The 21,327-nt window shown below is 30.7% G+C and overlaps 1 protein-coding gene and 1 pseudogene across 1 annotated transcript; both read right to left on the bottom strand.

Annotated features, from left to right (window-relative positions):
• Positions 1-5,801: 5,801 nt before the first annotated feature.
• On the bottom strand, positions 5,802-8,522 carry LOC112017897 (protein trichome birefringence-like 42; annotated as a pseudogene).
• Positions 8,523-10,834: 2,312 nt separating this feature from the next.
• LOC112017910 (protein trichome birefringence-like 43) lies at positions 10,835-16,231 on the bottom strand. The gene is made up of 5 exons (XM_024050364.2): positions 15,966-16,231; positions 13,912-14,083; positions 12,971-13,146; positions 12,099-12,257; positions 10,835-11,138 (listed from the first exon to the last, which is right to left on the bottom strand). Exons 1-5 carry the CDS (start codon positions 16,229-16,231, stop codon positions 10,835-10,837), a joined length of 1,077 nt encoding a protein of 358 aa, XP_023906132.1.
• Between the last annotated feature and the right edge of the window lie 5,096 nt (positions 16,232-21,327).

Raw genomic sequence — 21,327 nt, forward strand, 5'->3', positions numbered from 1 at the left:
AGGAGATTTTTTGTGTTTAATAAAATATATATTATTTGGAGTGTAATTTATTTGAGCATTTCGAAAGAATAAAGGTGAATTTTGCTATTATAGACTTATTTTGATTATAGGGAACTTAATGAGAGGGTTTGCATTTTTTAAAATTTTAAAATAGAAAGGTCCGGACAAGTACCTATAAATGGTGTTATTTGTACCATTTAAATAAATATCACCCCTGTAGTCACTTTTTTCTTGGCTGAAAAGCTAGCTAGTATCCCTCTCAAAAAAGAAAAAGAAAAAAAAGCTAGCTAGTACTCAAAATGATGTTTGAAATTAAGTATTTGACAAACTACTCATTATGCATGAATTCGGAGTTTTATTTGTTTATCACTTGTTCGTAGATTCTCTTCTATCTTTCTTTTTATCTCTGTTCATCGATCTCTCTCTCTCACCACTCATTTGTCTTTTATATATATATATATATATATCTAGTTATATTGTAATTTACAATAAGTTTTGGAATCTTTCAATATCACGTGAAGTATACAATAATGAAAAGAAGGCACACACTGACTGAATTATGAAGATGACATACATGGCAAAAAAAAAACAAAGACAAAGAAGATGCAAGCTGGCATGCTAGCTAGCAAGCACGTTTTTAAGATATAAATATATTTTTATTTTTATTTTGTAATTAATAAATTACATATTATCCTGAAAGATTAATAAATTACATACTCATTAGTCATTATACTGATTGTGCTATTGCGTTTGTTTACTGAGGTTTTCATTGGTCGCAGTGAAATCGATGGTGTTGGTTATGGCTCAGGAAGATATCAACACTGAGTTGTTTACCGTCTATTTCCTTTCACTACTAACATTAGTGTTTTTGTGTGTGTGTATATATATAAAATTGTAAAAGGACTATATTTCAACTAACAAAGATTAAAATTTCATATTAACTTAATTATGTAAAAAAACATTTTGTACTTCGTTTTTTATTTATTTATTGTTCTTTACATATTTTGAGAATGAAGAAAAAAAAGTTGATGATAATTATTATATGTAAAGAAAGAGAAACAATTAAAAGTATGTGAAAAATTGATATTTAATAAAATGTAGTGTAAAATAGATAATTTGATATGAAATATTTGAATACGTGAGTATGAAAAAAAAAAAAAAAAAAAGCTCTAATGCTAAAAAAGATATAAATTTTTGGATGAGCTGATGCGAATAGTGGTGACGATATTGAGTTTTTGATAATTTATGATTTTTTTCCCTTAATTTGTTACTAGGAGTATTCTTTTTATTTTTCGTTAGTTTGTTACTCTAAATATTGTGCCTTTGTAAATTTCACACAAAGTCACTGTTGGATTATTATTGTGATTATTTGGTGAGTAATTCATGGCAGAGGTTGAGATTAATAGGGATAAAAGTTTCGGGTTAATGGGCTTGATTATTAGGATTTAGAGGAAAACTAAGAAGAATTTTTAATGTTGGGCGATAGATGCACTTGGAACTTGCATGTGTTGAATTTTTTTTTTTTTTTTCTATTGCTATTAAGAAAGATTTTTTTGGTTATTTATTATATATATATATATATTTATGATAATTGTAGTTTTTTTTTTTTTGGGTGTGAAATATGGTAAATGTATTTAAATATAAATGATAATTAATTATGTATTAGACATGTGTTTAGAACAATACTATATTTTAATTTTATTTTGTATTAGGGCTATTATTTAACAAAAATATTAATTACATAATATTTTAATAATAAATTATCATTTAATGAAAAAATGCCATATGTAAGAGCATAACCAGAAACATTTTTTTTTTTTTATTCAGAATAGTTCCTAATAAAAGTAAAAGTTTTAAGCAAACGCCGACATACAGAGCCATAAACTTAAAAAAAAAAAAAAAAAAAAAAGAAGAAGAAGAAGAAGAAAAAGAAAAAAGAAAAAAGAAGAAGTAAAAAGGCAAGAATGTAGGGCTACGTGTTAGAGGCGGCGGTCGGCAGGTGGGGTAATAAGAAACTTTAAGAAAACTCGCATATGCAAAGGTACTCAACAAATGATTTGTGTGTCTTTCTTTCTTTTCTTTCGTTTTTTGGTTAAAGGTACATTGAACATAGATTAGATTATGAGTAATAATCTTTACCATCAAAAATAGAAGATATTATAACGAAATAACTATTATTATCTATAAATTTTGTTGTTACATATGAAAAACTTGTAAAATATTATATATAAAGAAACTTTATATTTTTGGAAATATATTAATTTTTAAAACTTATTATATGTACTAAGGAATAGTTATTACATTCATTTTAAAGAAGAATAGTTATTCTTCAATTTAAAGAATAGTTATTTCAATATAATGACTGATCCATATAATAAAGGTGCAACCAAATGACTGAATTGCTATTACACATAAATTATTATTCCATTATAGGAGCTATTACAGCATATCAAACGTACCCTTACATCCAGAACTGTCTATTGATTGCATCAAAGTTAGAGCTAAGCTCATGAATAGGATATATTTTTTACCAATATGTGCATTTCTTTGATACCACTTTTCCAGGGAGATAAACACAGGGGGAAAGTTAGTTAAATAATTATATAACATATATAACCACTCTTTTAGCTCAAAAGTTTTAAAGTTCAATGAATATATAGTCAAATTATATTGTATAAATCACTCATTCTTCTTATCACTATTTAACGTGAATTTTATTCATACATGTACATTCATCGTGTCAAACGTTCGGTTTTGCTAGAGCGAGAGGATGAAATTATTTACTAGCTAGCTAGCTGTCTATTCCTTTCTTCCCATTTCTTTCTTGGTTCCCTTCTTCTGTCACTGTCAAATTCAAATTAATTTTGCAAGTTGACTTGACTTGTAGAAGACTAGAAATATCTCAATCCAATGGTTCTATGATCAACACTATTTAGCAAAAAAAAAAAAAAAGAAAAAAAAAAACTATTACACTTACATATTTTGGATTTGAGCATGAAGTAATAATTTGTTTGGTAGGAGGATTTAAACATAATTCTTTTTTTTTGGAAACTAAAAAACGTTCTATTTTTTAGTTGATGTTCTCTAAATATTGAGAAAATTTTTTTTTTTTTGGTTGAAACATAATTTTGAAAACAGAAATACTATTTTCAAGGTGAAACTACAATGTTGGTCCTTTAAGTTTACCCTGTGTGTGCAATTGGTCTCTTAAGTTTGAAGCGAGCGTAATTAGTTCATCAAGTTGTAAAACTGAGTTGTATTAGTCTTTTTACTAACTGTCGTTAGTGGTGTTATTTACATGGCTAATGGAACAATGACTTGGTATTTTTTATTAAAAAATTAAAAAATAAATTTATATGTAAGAAATTCACAAATCGGTACCAAATTAAAACCAATATTTGCAATTGATTCACAAACCCATCACTTCTTAAAAAAAAAAAAAAAAAATTCACAAACCCACCCATGAGAGAGTGAAGGGGAGAGAGTGAAGAAACCCAAGCACAAACCCGCTGCTGGTGGAGATCCAAGCCCTAGCCACCTAAGGCAACAACCCAAACCCTAACTGCCACCGGCAACATCCCAAACCCTAGCCTTCGCTGGCTCCTTATTTCTTCAAGTTTGATAGGCTTGGTGTTCATGTGCCAACAATTATGGTCTCTCCTTGGATTAAGAAAGGGATTGGTAAGCTCAAATTTTCATGCTTTAACGTTTGTTTAGTTTGTCAATACAGTATATTATAGAATGCTAGTTCTTATGGATGGTAAGGTTTGAATTCTATTTTGTTATTGCTGAGATTAAGTTGGATTAGGTGGTGCTTAATTTTCCAAATGCTTGTCTTTTGTACACATTTGAGTATTTGGGTTGAAGTCATATTTATTTAACAAGTTGGAAATTGATTCTTTATTACCCATTGATTCTTTATAAAGAATCAGTTTCTAACTTGTAAAATAAATTTGACTTCAACCCAAATACTCAAATGTGTACAGAAGACAAGCATTTGGAAAATTAAGCACCATCTAATCCAACTTAATCTCAGTAATAGCAAAATAGAATCCTAACTTTACCAACCATAAAAACTAGCATTCTATAATATAATATATTTCAAAAGCAATTCAATACCAAACACAATTCTATGTATCTCAAAGCATTTCTAACATCAACAGTTCAACACAAAAAGTCTTTAATTGAACTGACAAACTAAACAAAGGTTAAAGCATGAAAATTTAAGCTTACTAGTCCCTTTCTTGATCCAAGGAGAGACCATAACTGTTGGCACACCAACACCAAGCATATCAAACGTGAAGAAATAGGGAGCCAACAGCAGTTAGGGCTTGGGCTGTCATTGGCGGCAGCTAGGGCTTGGTCTTCATTGCTGGCGGCGGCTAGCGCTTTGTACAATCAGTAGAAAATATTTTTTTAATTTGTATTGGGTTGTAAATATTGTTTGTGTAAATTTATTTTGTAATTTTTTAATAAAAAAATGTCATATCATTAAAAAATGGCAAGTCATTGTTTCGTTAGCTATGTAAATAATACCATTAACGGCAATTAGTAAAAAGACTAATACAACTTAGTTTTAAAACTTAAGGGACCAACTGTGCTTGCTTCAAACTTAAGGGACCAATATATTTTTTTAATTTGTATTGGGTTGTAAATATTGTTTGTGTAAATTTATTTTGTAATTTTTTGATAAAAAAATGCCATATCATTAAAAAAATGGCAAGTCATTGTTCCGTTAGCTATGTAAATAATACCATTAACGGCAATTAGTAAAAAGACTAATACAACACAGTTTTAAAACTTAAGGGACCAATTGTGCTCGCTTCAAACTTAAGGGACCAATTACGCACACAGGGTAAACTTGAGGGACCAATGTTGCAGTTTCGCCTATTTTCAAGATACAGAAAATGTTTTTAATGGTATTATTGTAAATAAATTGAAAATAGTGGATCCCATAAATTTTCCTAAACTTTTTTATATCTTAAATTAAGGAGCTTATCTTTATCACAAAAAATTTTCACGCTTCAAATTTGAAGCTTGTTATTATCCAAGGAAAAAAGAAAGTACAAGAACTATATTCCTACACTTCAGTTTTGATTCTCATCATTATCCACCAAAAAAAAAAAAAAAAACTTTCAAAAGTAAAAATGGTCTCTCAAACATCATTTTTTTCTCCCATATTTTGAAAAGTGTTAATAAAAGTGGGAATCATACACATATAATGTAAACGTTATTATCTGAAAACCAGCTTCAAATTCAATTTTTTGAAAATTGTCTACGTAATATTTTGAAAATAAAACAAAAATCCTCCTACCAAACACATTGGGCCCGTTTGGTACATGTGTTTAAATACTGAAAATTATTTTGAAAAACATTTGTGAAAATACGTGTGGGTGAAAAAGTGCATAGAAATGTGTGAAATGTTATTTAAAAACTAAAAATGATTGTTGAAAAATACAAACCAAACACCCCCTAACGTTTTTGCTACTTTTTTTTTTTTTTAATTTTTTTAAAATTTTTAAATACTATAAAAAACGTTTTCTGATGACTTTTGTTGTTTGTGGTACCAATTCAAGTTGATGCAAAATTTTTTATCAAAAAACATTTTGATCTGAAACAAACAAAATACAATTAAATGAGCTTAATTCTATTATTTATCATAATAGGTAATAATAATTTTATATTTTCGCTTCTCAAGTCACATTTGATAGATTATTTTATTGACAAAAGTTGAACTAGGATTACATTGCAAGAAAAATTTATTCGTAAAGATATAACGAATTATAACAACATACCAACATTTACGTGATAAGTAAGATTTTTCATACGGAAGAAATTAAGTTATTTACTTATGAGTTGTGCGTATAAAAGTTGATTCCATGTATCAGGAACTCCAGCAAGACACCAATGGCTGCAGTCCATTCCATAGTGGTCTCCCAAGCCGTAGATGGATGGATGTGCATCTTTTTTTGTTGTGAAAGTCTTGTTACATTTAGTAAGTGCACCGGCTTCAACATGGTTCGCAACACTTTTTCCACCACCAGTTCTGCCGGATGGTGTCTTGGATATGCTGGTGCAAATATGGGTTTTGTTTCTCCTTTGCATTCAATTCCATTATGGTTCCCCCAATTACTTGCACTGATTAAACATGAATGTGTCCATAAAATAATGGTAATAACAACAAGAAGAAATAATATATAACAACAACAACAACAACAATCAAAATAATAAAGTATGAGCAGTGTTACATTCATAGCATTTTTACAATAAATCTTAAGTGGTATATTGTTATGGGTTTTTAATCTGAATCCACCACTTAAATGGCTTTTTTGCTCACTAGTAATAACAGGTAACAACTTACCACTTGGGATTTATTGTGAAAGTGTTGTGAAAATGTTGTGGACATAACATTTCTCTATTAAAATATAGAAATTAAATTGAACATACATAAATAACAATACTATTCTATCTAAGAAGCCTTATTTTATCACTAAACTAACTTCAAATAATTTATAGTCATAACACATTGCTTGTTACAATTGTAGGTGCATAATTGCATATGGTTCTATATCTAATCTCTTTAACAATTTGTATTTACTATCAAATCTTTAGCACTAAGAGTGAGATTCACACACAATACACTTAAATTAGATTTGAGTAGAATTTCTATTTTATATTAAAAAAAAAAATTTGTATATATTAATTTATTGTAATTAAAATCTTTAACAACTTTCTTACTTTTTTGGTAAAAACTTGAACTTCTTTGATGACTTACTTGGAATGATCCGGTGAGATTCCTTGGAAGAAGACCTTGGCTTTTTCCGGATCAACATTTGTGTCCACCCATCGAGCCCATGTTTTTAGCGCTTCCTCATAGGCAGCCTAGCGATCCATGTCTCTTTGTAGACGCTTCCCTTGAATGAAATCCCATCTATCATGAAAATAAAAATAAAAAATAAAAAAGCATTTATATATATATATCAAATCTTTTAGTGAGTTGCACCCTCAAAAAAAAAAAAAAAAAAAAAAAACTAACTCATGTAGAATATGTGAATCATTTAACAAGCTAATTAAACAAGAAAATCTACCTACCTAGTAATTAAGACTATTTGAATAATTTAATCATTTGGAAGATTTAAGGGTTTAAATAAAGCATATTCTAATTCTACTTTGACATCATGATAAATCATTCATACTATAAAAGATTATGTTGTTTAGGGGTGTCTACGGGTCGGGTTTGTGCCCAACCTGAGACCGAACCGATTGAATCGGGTGGAGGAAGTACCGACCCATTGCTGACCGGTGGGGAGTTGGATCGGAGTAGTTGGTTTTGCGCCGGAAACATGGTCGTGGTTCGGTTGAAACTGTCCACGGTGAAAAATCCGGCCAAAATAGTTGATATCAGGTGAAAATTCCCCAGATCTGGCAAAGTTCTCACCAGATTTGGCGAGATCTTGCTAGATCCGGTGACATTTCCACCAGATCTGGCTGAGATCTCACTAGATTTGGTGATATCTCCCCAAATCCCACACAAATCTCATAAAAATCTAAAGTATTTTGACCAAAAACTCGCCGAAAAATTCTTGTTTCGTTGAATTTTGGTAAGGATTTGGTCGGGTTAGTTGAGGCAGGTTTCAGAGGAGAGAACTCGCCGACCGACCTGCTGGAGTCAGTTTTTGGGTTTTGTAACTCGTCGTCGACCCACTGGAGCACTCAGGTTGGTCAAGGGTGGGTTGGTTTCGGTTGGGTCTAGTCGGTCGGGTCGGGTCCGGGTCTAGGTGGACACCCCTAATGTTGTTAGAGAATTTTGGATTTTATTTATATATTCAACTTTTTTTTAATAATTTTTATTATAAAAAGAAAAGAAAAGAAAAAAAAGATAAAGTTCATTAAATATGTTGAGATTATAGTTAAATAATTAAATTCATTATTATTATTTTTAATAAGAAAATTCATTATTTCTTAATAGTTTAAGATTTAAAAATAATTAATTTATCATAGTCAAGGTAGAATATCCTGAGTTTGATAATATTAAAAATTTTATGTGTTGAATCTTACTTAAAATCATCACAATTTTCCAAAAATAATTTACTAACTTATCAAAAGAAAATGGATAAATACTAGTGCACAACAGCTGTTGCATTGTGCGCGTATAGTGGAAAACAAACATTAAGCAAAGAAAATTCCCTATATATTAAATTTTAACTGCCCATTAGATCAGAACATACAGTAAAAAATGTTACCTTGGCAAGTTGCATGCAGAGGGTTGCCACCTATATTTGAGATAAAGCTTGTCTGGGCGACCGTTCCTTTGGCAAGCAAATGAGACCTCTATGAAGCTGCACTGACTTGAGTCGTAAAGAGGGTATGATTTATCATAAACCCAACTTCCATGGTACAGATCACAACTCTCCTTATTCTCAAATCTCTTTGTATATATCTTGAATGTTAGGCTCCCCAGCAGTTATCACCACCTGCAACAATGGTAGAACCAGGAGTGCAAGAGCAATATAATTAGCCATTGCACCAAAAATGTGTGTATGTTTGTTTGTGAGATATATATATATATATATATATATAAAGGGAGATGAGGTTTTGAACTCAAAAGTGAATTTAAAAAGAGAAAATGGGTATGAAAAAGAAAAGGGTGGAATTTAAAAACTTCCTTTTCAATGTCAATCGAGTTTTTTTTTTTTTTTTTTCATGTTTCGTTATTTCATTTATGAATGACAAAGGAGTTGAGTTTGACAAAACAAATATACGTGCAAAATGTGTGTGTGTGTGTGTGTGTGTGAGNCTTTTAGTGCGTTTGAATTAGCTTTTTATTTTTTTTAAAGGTACCGTTCAATAAAAAAAAAAAAAATCTCATTTGTTTAGGTATAAAATTAAATAATTGTAATTTTTTTCAATTTTCAGCAAAATAAACAAATAAGTTTTCAGTATAAAGATAATCCAAATACAAAACAATCACAAGGAATATTTGCATTTAGAGGTCTAAACTTAAAGGGTTAAACTTGTTAAAGACAAATTGTTTATCATAGTTTTACACACCCTCAAAAGAAACTAAAATTGTATAATAAAGGGTCAATTAATGGAAATCTCACGGTTGTTCCCTTCCGGTGTGACGCCACCAATGCAATTATGTTAGTATTTTAAAGGTAGGAATAGAATAGGCAATGCGATCAAATTGAAGGTAAAAGGTAATCTCACCGTGTGTAAATGTGGAGAGGCCTCCTATCCGTTGTAACTTGTACTCAGAGTGTGGCGTAGCGTGTGAAGCATGCATTCAATGACTGCCATTGATTCAAACTTAATGAATCTCCAATAAACACGATCTTCTTATTTCTAAATCTCTTTAAGAAATCTATACCGTCAAACCTGTAAAAAAATTAAATCAAATTAAGTTAATACTTAGTAGGTTGTTATTGTTAATGACCTTGCCTCATTCAAATCATACGATTTAAACAGTGGTTAGGATCTAACTCATGTAGAATATGTGAATCATTTAACAAGCTAATTAAACAAGAAAATCTACCTACCTAGTAATTAAGACTATTTGAATAATTTAATCATTTGGAAGATTTAAGGGTTTAAATAAAGCATATTCTAATTCTACTTTGACATCATGATAAATCATTCATACTATAAAAGATTATGTTGTTTAGGGGTGTCTACGGGTCGGGTTTGTGCCCAACCTGAGACCGAACCGATTGAATCGGGTGGAGGAAGTACCGACCCATTGCTGACCGGTGGGGAGTTGGATCGGAGTAGTTGGTTTTGTGTGTGTGTGTGTGTGTGTGTGTGAGAGAGAGAGAGAGAGAGAGAGAGAGAGATTCTGAACAGTGAAGAGAAAACGAAATCTCACATTGACAAGGGAGTTGAATTTGACAAAACAAATTTAAGTGCAAAATGTGTGTGTGAGAGAGAGAGAGAGATTCTGAACAGTGAAGAGAAAACGAAATCTTACATTTTACCGGCGGAGATATCTTGTTAGATAATATTGAACGGCCAAAATTTAACCGTCAATCTCTCAAAGGGTTTTAGAAGCTTTGGGCTGGTCAAATTTTTAAGAAATGGGCTTGACTCAAATTAAGTGATCAAATCTCTCATGGGTTGCGTAGTAGGACTAACTCGTAAAAATTATCTATCACACAACTTTTATCCAAAACTGATTTAGAGTTAGAGGCCCTGAATGTTTACTTTAAATTAAAATGAATTTTTGTACAAAATTCTCTTGTTGTTTGAGAAATGGATAAAAGCAGGAAGGTGATCTTTTTCAAAAGTAAGTCAGGAACAATTTTGAGCACCTTTTGAGTTTGTGTTCACTTTTGGATGATAGTTGGTACCAAATGGGCCGATTTTCTTAACATGGCTGAAATTCTCATGCAATAACAATATGATTATGAATCAATGTAAAATGTTGTAAAAAAAAAAAAAAAAAAAATTTTTCGTGGAAACAAGCAGAGGAGTGTGCAATAACAATGAATCAATGTAAAATGTAAAATGTTATCTAAAAAAGTTTTTATTTATTTATTTATTTATTTTGTGTGTGTGTGTGTGTGTGTGTGTGGAAACAAACAGAATACAAATGATCTTTTTTTTTGAGAAAGGAATACAAATGATCTTAATTCGATTATTTATCATAATATGAAATAAAATTTATTTTCCATAGTCTTGTATTGGGTCACACTAGATAAATTATTTTACAAACAAAAGTTAAATGCAGCATTATGACCAACGTTGTTTACAAGAAAAAATTATTCGTAAAGAAATTAATAGTGAATTATAACAACATACAAACATTTATTCAAGTACTCATACGGTACAAATTAAGTTATTTGCTTATGAGTTCTGCATATAAAAGTTGATTCCATGTATCAGGGAGTCCAGCGAGACACCAATGAGAGCAGTCCATTCCTCTGTGCCCTCCCAAGCCATAGACGGATGGATGTGCATCTTTTCTTTGTTGTGACAATCTTGTTACATTCAGTAAGTGCAGTGGCTTTGTCATTGTATGCAGCACTTTCTTCAACACCAATTCTCCTGGATGTTGGCGATTTGGATATCCTGGTGCAAGCATGGGTTTTGTTTCTCCTTTGCAGTCCTTTCCATTATTGTTTCCCGGCCAATAACTTCCACTGGTTCAACATGAACATGTCCAAGTGATAATGGAAACAACAAAAAATAAAGTATAGCAACAGTAATATCAATTAATCAAAATAATTGAGTATAAGAATGGATCTTAATGCATTTTATACTTAGAAGGACAACATCAGGTGGAGTCTTCTTTATTATATTTTAAAACTATTAAATATGAATCTTATAACTTTATGTATTATTATTTTTGTTTAAAAATCAGTATTTTTATTTTTTGAGATGCAATGTCACTAATTAAGTTTTTGTATTTATATTATACTAACCATCTCTTTTATTAATAATAGCTAATCTACTTAAAATTATATATTATAATATAAATTTTAAAGTGTGGAACAGTATAATCTAATTTATTAAAGACGTTATTGCAGTTCACTTAATGTTATAATCTATTAAGTTGTTAGGAAAATTGATTATTAATAATTATTAGACACACTCATAAATTTTTTTAAGGAAATACTAAAATTGTTGTACACACTCAAGAATTTTTCAGTAATGTTCATGATGAAAAGGACTATCGATGTTATTCTTGTAAGGAAATGCTAAACAACTGCCAATTTTATTATAAAAAGTCTTCAAATTGATGTGACAAAAAATTTGTTTAGTGTCACATTGATAATATAACAAATAAAATTCTTAAAAAAATTTTATTATAAAAAGTCTTCATAGATGATCAACTTAGATATTATTTTATCTAACATCTGTAAATTTGGTCATGATTTTACACTGACAATTCGGTCATGAAGGTCTTCGAATGATTTCATTTTAATTTATGCGTACACATTCACGAAGAACCGCAATATATATCAATTCTCCAACTAGTGTATGCATATGGTTTCAATTCCATCTTAATTCTTTAACAATTTCTATATATTTACCTTTTTGTGATTAATATCTTTAACAACTGTTCTATATTTTGGCAATTAGCTTCTGTAATGACTTACTTGGAATGGTCCGGAGAGACTCCTTGGAAGAAAACCTTAGTTTTTTCAGGATCAACATTTGTGTCCACCCATCGAGCCCATGTCATTAGCCCCTTCTCATAGGCAACCAAGCGATCCATGTCTTTCTGCATATGCTTTCCTTCTTGAATGAAATCCCACCTATCATTAAAACCAAAACTTATCATAGATTATTTGTTTTAAGTATAATTTTTTAAAACCTCAATTTCAATTATTTAGTACATTGTATTTTGGTTTTTGCCAAGAACTTGTAGTTTAACTGATTGGCAATGACATCTTTTGGTATTTCTAACAAAAAAATATATTTATATTTTTGTCAATGTACAACAAGTAAGCAAATAACTTTTTTAAATAGACAAGTAAGCAAATAAATTTTAAACAAAAAAGTTCCATATACACTTAAAAAGCACTTATAGTTTTTTTTTTTGGATAGATATGATAGAATTCCAATCTCTACACCCATTCCGTGATGACATTTTTGATATAGGTAGGATTCGAATCCTAAATTTCTTATTTGATGACGATATATTTTACTAGTTGAACTAATTAGAATCCAGAGTTTTTTTCTTTTTGGCCACAAGACATATTTGCATTTTAAAGGTTTAATAAAAAAAAATTAGGGTAAATTATATTTTAAACTTAGTTTTAGGTATATTTTATTTAAACTGTAATATTTCAAAACAATTTCATTTAAACTTCAAAGTTTTTAGAAATTTTGCAGTTAAACATTCAAACCTTTTCATATAAACTTATATAATTTAAATGAAACACACACAAAACTTTCAGATTAAAGTGTAATTTACCTAAATATTTAAATTAGCAAAAATAATGAAAGAGTCAATGAGAAATCTCACGGTTGTTTCCTTCCGGTGTGTTGCCACCAATGCCATGTGTTGAAAATTAATACATCAATTCCGTCCCATTCTTTCTCGGCATCAACCTTGTCGAGTGTCAAAACCCTACCATATCTCTTGTGTACAATGTCTACCAAAAATGCATTCCACATAAACTTCACTGAAACATTGTACTCCTACAAAATAATGACATACAATTGTTCAAGAGAAAGTTAAACTCTGTCACTATAACGACTCCACCCTGAGGTGGGTTTTGGTTCGCCGTGACATTACATTATGCCTTAATATTATGTTATTGTAATATTACATTCATGTAATCTCAATACAAGAATACAATATTACATTGTTTAAGAATGTGATGAGATTAAGATGATATGATATATTTTGTAATTTTAAATTATGATAAAGTTAGAAAAAATAAAATAAACCAAAAACTTTAATATCACATCATCGTAATGTGCATCACATCAATAGCACATTACAGCGAACTAAACACCCCCTAACTGTGTAAATATTGTCTGCTTTGGAGCTCATATCCCTTACAGTTTTGTTTTCCCCCAAAACACAAAATAATGGGGGGAAATGCCTTTTCATATTAAAGGGAGATCACTCCTTATAAGCATATCCCACGTGTTTCTCTAAGTGATGTGGGAGTTCATGGATTGCAAAACTTCCTTTTAAGTCTCTATAGTAACATAAGTAACTAATTTGTAATAATGCACGATTCATCCGGATTAACTTGTCATATATCATTTCATTTGAAAGAAGACATCTAATAATTGGATTCAAGCTGATTATTAGAGCATTCATATTAGTTTATGCAATTTTTTCAATATTTTTTTATACAACTACTTTTACAAAAAACTCAAGATAATTTATTCTATTTTCAATTTTATTTAAATACTCACACTCATTCTATCTCAATTAATAGGTAATCTCACCGTGGTTGTAAATGTGGAGAGGCCTCCTATCCGTTGTAACTTGTACTCAGAGTGTGGCGTAGCTGTGTGAAGCATGCATGTCAATGATTGCCATTGGTTCAAGCTTAATGAATCTCCAACAAACATGATTTGTTTATTTCTAAATCTCTTTAAGAAATCTAGACCGTCAAACCTGTATAAATGAATAAGAAAAACTAAATCAAATTACGTTAATGTTAATAATACTTAGTAGGTTGTTAATAATGACATTTAGGTTAAATGTTTCATATAATTTTTTTTAAGGAATTAAAATCTATGGCATCCATTACACACACACACACACATATATATATATATATATATCTGGCTTATAATACACCAATGAGTTTCTTTTTTGGAGTATGAGAGATTTGAACCTAAATCCCTTATTTGACAACTAAAAGCTTTATTTATTGAGCTAATTGGAAACCGCTCAAATCATATGATTGAGATGGTGGATAATTTAAACCTGGAAAACGGATTGGGTTAATTGGGTTACAGATCAATTTAGGTTCAAGTAAAAAATGGGTTATCCTAAATGAGTTGCAAGTGGGTCGAGTCAATCAAGTTATGAATTAATCGGGTAATGGATTGACCCAAAAATTGTCACATTTAGGATAAAAAAAGGAAAATACATAACAATATACTCAAAAATAAAATTTAAATAATACATAAATTCTTAAATTTTAAAAAAAAATTTATCTAAACAAACACACAAAAAACAAAAAAAAAGAAGCTAAATTTCATGGACCATAATTGTTTTTAAGTACATTATATCATCACCATAAATACTAATTCTTGTGGACCAATGCTACAAGTTGATTTAGAAACTGTAGCTATAGGAATACTTAAGAGATAGCATGTCATTAAAGAGAGTTCAAAAAAGGAATAGTAATTTTCTTTCCACCAACAAAGAACATTCAATCTTCCACATATTACCTTCAACTAAAAAAATAAGTAAAATATTATTATTCTTATTCTTATTATTTTTTAAATCACTTCTTTAAAAAATGGGTTGGGTATTGGTTGACTTGGCCTAACCCGACATTTCAAACAGGTTGGATATAGGTTAACCTGTTTTCTTACTGGTCAGTTTTTCATCGAGTTAAGTTAATAGGTTTGGGTCCAATTTTGCTAGGTCTGGTAGTTTTATGGATTAACACCTATTGGATAACCTTAATAGGTTATTAGGTTGGTTTAGTGTTTTTAACTTTTAAAGCTTCACAAGATCCATGAGGTTTTGGGATCAAAACTCCTAATCAAGGTTTTGAAACCCGGACCGAACCGTACGATCCGACCAGGAAAACCTCGAACCGGTCATCTTTACGGTTTGTTAAACATGAAGAACCATGCCTTGCAAAAAAAGTAGTGAACTATACGGACCGCGGTCGAACCGCCCAGTTCTATGAATTCAAGTGGTTCACACGGGTCCTTTGTTTCAAGCCTTAAACAGCACCGTTTTGGACTTTCTTCCTTGTTTTTTTTTTTTTTTCCTATACGGCGTCGTTTGGACTTTGGAATTAGATCATTCTCTCAAACAAGAAACCCTCGGTAAATATCGGTCGAAATTCAAGATTCAATTGGCATGGAGTTTGGATTGTAAAACTAAAATCTCAACCAAAAAAAAAAAAAAAACATAGAAGAAGAAAGAAATGAAATAAGCAAACGTACCTTACAAAAAAAATAAAGCAAAACAAAAAAGCCACGGTGAGAAACTTGAGTGAGAAGTGGAGAAAAGTCAGATGAGATGAAGCACTGGTAAGTTGAAATGTTGAAGAAGACACACACAAATGAAAAAAGTAGAAGAAAGAGGAAGACAACATAAAATGACAAAGATGAGAGGAAATTTAAAATTGAGTCTGAGAAGAGTGGAAATCGAGGAGTGTGACTAGACGTGTGTGGATGAGAAAATAGAAGAGAAAAAAAAGAAAAAAGAAAAGTTGAAGTTCAATGAAGAAAATTTCCAATTATAAATCTTATACTGCCCATTAATTTAGAATATGGAGTTTAAACTTATAACTTTTAACACTTGGTACCTTGGCAAGTTACATGCAGAGGGTTGCCACCTATATTTGAGATAGAGCCTGTCTGGCCGACCATTCCTTTGACAAGCAAATTCCTTCCCTATGAAGTTGCACTGACTTGAGCCGTAAAGCGGGTATGAATTATCATAAACCCACTTTCCATGGTACATATCGCATTCCTTCTTCTCAAAACTCCTTGTATAGTCTTGAATGTTGTGCTCCCCAATGGCCACCTGCAACAATGGTAGGACAAGGAGTGCAACAGCAATATTGGCCATTGCACCAAATGTGTGTTTGTGAGAGAGAGAGAGAGAGAGAGATAAAGGGGAGATGGGTTTTTAAAACTCAGAAGTGAATTTAAAAATAAGAAAATGGGTATGAAAATTAAAGAAGGGGTGGAATTGAAAAACTTCCTTCTCTATCTATTTATAGTTTTTTCATGTTTCGTTAACGTCACTTCATTTATGAACAAAAATGTAGTTGAGTTTGACATAACACCCAAACGTGCAAAATGAGGGGGAGAGACAGAGATTTTATTTTATTTTTTTTAAAGAGAGAAAGAGATAGATATTCTGAAGAGTCATATTGAAAAGAAAAAACAGTTCTCACATTTTACAGGAGGAGCCAAAATTAAACCATCAAGTCCATTTAATTCATACTTATTGGTGCAAACAATGCTACAGCAATACTTACCAGTAACTACTTACTACTACCAGAGTCATATTCAAGCTAACCCACAAACCAATTTTAAAAACCAGAAATATAACAACTAACCATTGAATTTTTTTAGGTTCCTAGTCCATGCTTAATTTTTGGAGTAGCTTAAAAAAAAAAAAGGAGGCCAAAAATTCAAATTAGTTTATTGACGTTTAGGGTTTTACCTCAATTTTCAAATTAGTCCTTAAAACTTTAATTTTGTTATACTTTGTAAGAAAAAGAGATAATCTAATAATTTTGTCCAAGTCTATTAGTAAACGGAGCTGTTTACATATTTTTTTAATTAAAAACATTCATGAGTTATGCCATATATATGGTATATCTTGTTGTTTGATGAGTATTAATTTTTTACAAGAAAAAAAAATGAATGGCTTCGTTTGCTAAAAAATTTGGTTGGAGGGACTAGATTAACTCATTTGATAAGATGAGGGATAAAATTGTCGATGATTAAATCTTAAGGACGAATTTGACAATTAAAATAAAAGTGGATCTAGTAAAATTGAACTTGGAAACTTGCCCAAATCCAAATAAAAAATTAATGTATCAGTGATAAGAGCAATCCATTTTAGTCCAATAGGTTTATAAGTATTATAACCCGTAGCCAAAATATTAAACCTTTCGACTTAGTCTGACCCACTCATCAAGCTTTTATTGTAAATTTTTTTACTTAATTTTTTGCTGACTCATTTTCAATATATGTTATAATATATTGAGGATTTTTAGGTATAAGCTTCTTTTAATTCTTAACATTAAAGACCTAATAAGACAATTAGTTGATAATTTCATGCTTTTAGTATTTCTTTGATGCAAGTATAAGGAGGTGTTTGATTATGTAGCATGTTCACATGGCTATGCTGAGGTGGTCAAACATGGCCATGATGAGGTGGCCGACCATGATGAATAATGATGTATCATTTTATAGACTAGACATCTTGTTTCATTCTTCAATTATGATGCATACCATTTTCATGCATGCATCTTGTTGATGGTAAACAAATTAAATTACGTGCATAAATTGTCTAATCTCTCTCTCAATTGTTGTGTTAATTTTGATTTTAACTTTACTTTAATTTATGGTTTCAAAATTTTAATTTAAATACATTTGAACTTGTAATTTTAATTTATGAATTTTTTAAATTATTTTTCAACTTTATTTTATCAAAACTATTAATTTTAAAAAAATGGAAAATGTTAACTATAAGAACTGGAAATGGAACTTCAGCACATTAAGTATAGTGAATGAGAGCCCAATGAGCCCAAAACAATATATTTGTTAGAGAATGGGCTTAACAAGAAAACATCTCAGCAAACTAAGTATGGGTTAGGACTGATAGAATAGACATTAATAAGGATGAAAACACAAAATGGTGGAAATAATGCTCCTCGGTCAAATCCGAGGATGAGATGTTCTTATATTTAACTCAAGCTTCTCTAAATACACTTTGCTCCTTTTGTTTTTCCTTCCTAGATTACATGACATATTTTTCATGGTGGCCCTTTCTTTATATAGTACTTCACCCTTTCATCCCAGCCTTCCACTTGTTGATTTGGTAGAAAATTCCTTGGATGCTTGTCTCATCAGGACCTCTTGGAAGTTTTGTGGGTAGCTGTGAGCTAAGATGACACTGTTCAGGTGTCATTTCTCTATAAATGCGGCTAGTTCATTCGGTGTAGTGCATTTAATGTAGTGATGATAGCCTTCTTCCCAGATATTTATTCTTTTATTGTTGACTGAGCTTTGCTACTTTTCCTAAAGCTTATATCCTTCCATAGTGGTTACCTCCTTAAAGCCCTCCCAAGGTGGCTTGGCTCCTTGGGAAACACGGTTGACCCGTTATTCTTTGCCCTTGTCCTCGGCCCATTCACCCAGGCTAAACAATCCCTTTAACCACGGACTTCCTATCCCCATATTGACAGATGCCTTAAAGGCATTAGTTTATGCTATATTTTTAAAACCTTTTATGTGTAAAGAAATTTTTTTTTTGACTACTTTTTATATTTTCCATGAAAGATATGTTAAAACTTTTTTTAAATGATTTATTAATAATTGTCTTAAGAGCACCTATTAACATGACCCTTAAAAAATAACCAAAAGTTATTAATTTATGGGTTGTGTTAACGGACATGATAAGGTGCCCGTTAACACCTAGTTTTATGTCAATATTTTTGCTAGCCTTATAGGGCTGTGGGTCAACTTTATACTATGTCTTTCTTTTTCTCTTAGTTATCCAATTTTTTATTGAGACTCGCATTGTTTTAACCTTAACAAGCGATGCTTGTTAACATTTGCCTTAATTTATTTATCATCCAAGCCTCTTATTTTAATTTAACTAGGTTGTAATTGTTGTCTCCGCATAGAAACATTCAATAGTGGAGTAGTAATGATGAGATCATCTCATATTTTAGCACCGATTTGGATTTTGATTATGCTCCCTCTTTTTAAACCAATGTCTTTTTATTCTAAATTGAATCTCAATTCTCAAATCCAGTTTTTACTAACTTCAACTATGTCCAACTCGGTAAGGTTTTTCCTCCACGTACAAAGAAAAAAAAAAAAAAAAATAGGACCATAAACTTATCATGTGGCTAATTATAAATGGTGAATAAAAAGTGATGGATACATATGAGTCCACATCTCTAGCAAAAAGTTCAAAATTTATATTTTCTAACAAACTTTCTCAGGGATGTCATGTGGCGATATCCACAATATACGCAGTGGTATAACCATGTTAATGTGGTTTGACATGATTTGACCATGATGATATGGCATATGAGGTGGCCAAAGCTATGATCCCACATGGCCAACTAATGTGGCGAGTTCTTCAAACAAGGCGTCTTTAACATGTAAATAAATATTTTAAATACATGCTTAATTAATTGTTGTAGAAAGTTTGTGAGGAATTTGTTTAAATGAATTTAGACATTTGATATATATGCTGTAAATTTTAAATGACAGTTATAGTTTATTTTGTGAGTCTGTGACCTTCCATTGTCATTGGAGCACAAAAACTCTGTAATTTTGTTACCTTTTAAATAATAGCACAACTTGATGTCATGAATCCATGGTTGGACGTCCTGGCCATCTCACCTCAGTTGTGTGAGGTTTTGCATGATCGTGGTTCTGGTTACCAGCAATTTGATCAAGGTAGGAAAGTACCGCAGTGAGCATTTGTTGCATCTCCCTTTGTTGCTGTTTTGAAGTTAAGGAAACTAGGTTATTTACATCAGCTTCCAATCTCTTTGTGCAATGTACCTTCATAACCGGCTCTAATAACAATTGTTATGTACCCCTTTTTTTTTTTTTTTTTTTTTGAGGGCACCAAGACCTCCTAATTTGATAAATGAACTTATTTAGAGTGAGTCCAGACCTTGTAGTTATATTAACTAACAATTTGCAACTCATAAATTTATGATTGTTCTTTATTCATTATCAACATCTGAGTTTATACAAGTAGCTTTTCAAATACATAAAGATAAATACTAATTTCCTATAATCTATCAATAAAATTAATCATAATCCAAACTAATCTAACGAATCCTAATTCAAACTAATTATTTATATGAATAAATAAAACATATATCTGCCATTATTTATCCAATACTTATTAGAATAATTTAGGTACATAAAATAGTTCCACATAGAAAAAAGTGAAGGGAGTTGAAGAATTAATATAACATAATACTAACTGGGTCTAAACCCCCTAAAGTCCAAATTTTGAGGTAAGTGGTGTCCTTATTTGTTATATTAATGCCAAGATTACGAAGGTCCCTTTTGCAAATAAAGAGGGACAGGTTGTGTGTGTATTTGGAGTCCACATAATTGTGCATCCCAAAAGGAAAGCCTATAAATTATAAAGCCTACTGAGATTATTTTGAAAAAAAATTATTCCTACAAAATAGTACATATTTCCAATGGAGAAAAAGTAAAATATGTGAGAAACTAATATAACATAATTGGGTTCTAGCTTATAGGTTTAAAATTTTGCGTTCAGTGGTATCTTATAAGATATTTTTACCCCTCAACTTCACATATGGTTACAACTAACTTACTATGAAAACCATGAGATAGTGCCATAATGGACCATGCACTTAATGAGATTTGTGTGGAGTTGCGGATACTTGCAATACTTACAGGCTTTAAAGGAGCCGTTTCTTTCTTTTATTTATGAATACGGATGTATACTTCTATGATATGATATATCATGATGTTTCATTGTCATATTTTATATACAGTTTAATCGTGATGCAGAATTAATTTGAATTCAAGGGGCAGCTAGCTTGGTATCTTAATTACAAGTCAGTATCAAGTGAAAGCAACTATAATAGGTGAATGCTCAAATAGTGTATAAACCATTATGAACGTTTAGACCCTCAAATTACAAATTACCAATTCAAGTTTTATATCAAACAATGTATGTACAGAAAATGATTTTAAGCTTATACCAGAATTGATAAACAATCTAAACCAAATAAAATCACATCCACAGCAGAAATTAAATGGCAAAGATTAAGGGAAGAGAGATGCAAATACAAGGACAACACAACAATGTGTTATCGAATAGGAAACCGAAACCCTCGGCGTAAAACTTCTCTGCCGCCCTCCAAGTTGTTAATAATCCACTAAAGAATGAAGTTGGGATACATGAACAGCAGAAGA

Source organism: Quercus suber, unplaced genomic scaffold, assembly GCF_002906115.3.
Source record: "Quercus suber isolate HL8 unplaced genomic scaffold, Cork oak 2.0 scaffold_543, whole genome shotgun sequence".
Classification (NCBI taxonomy): domain Eukaryota; kingdom Viridiplantae; phylum Streptophyta; class Magnoliopsida; order Fagales; family Fagaceae; genus Quercus; species Quercus suber.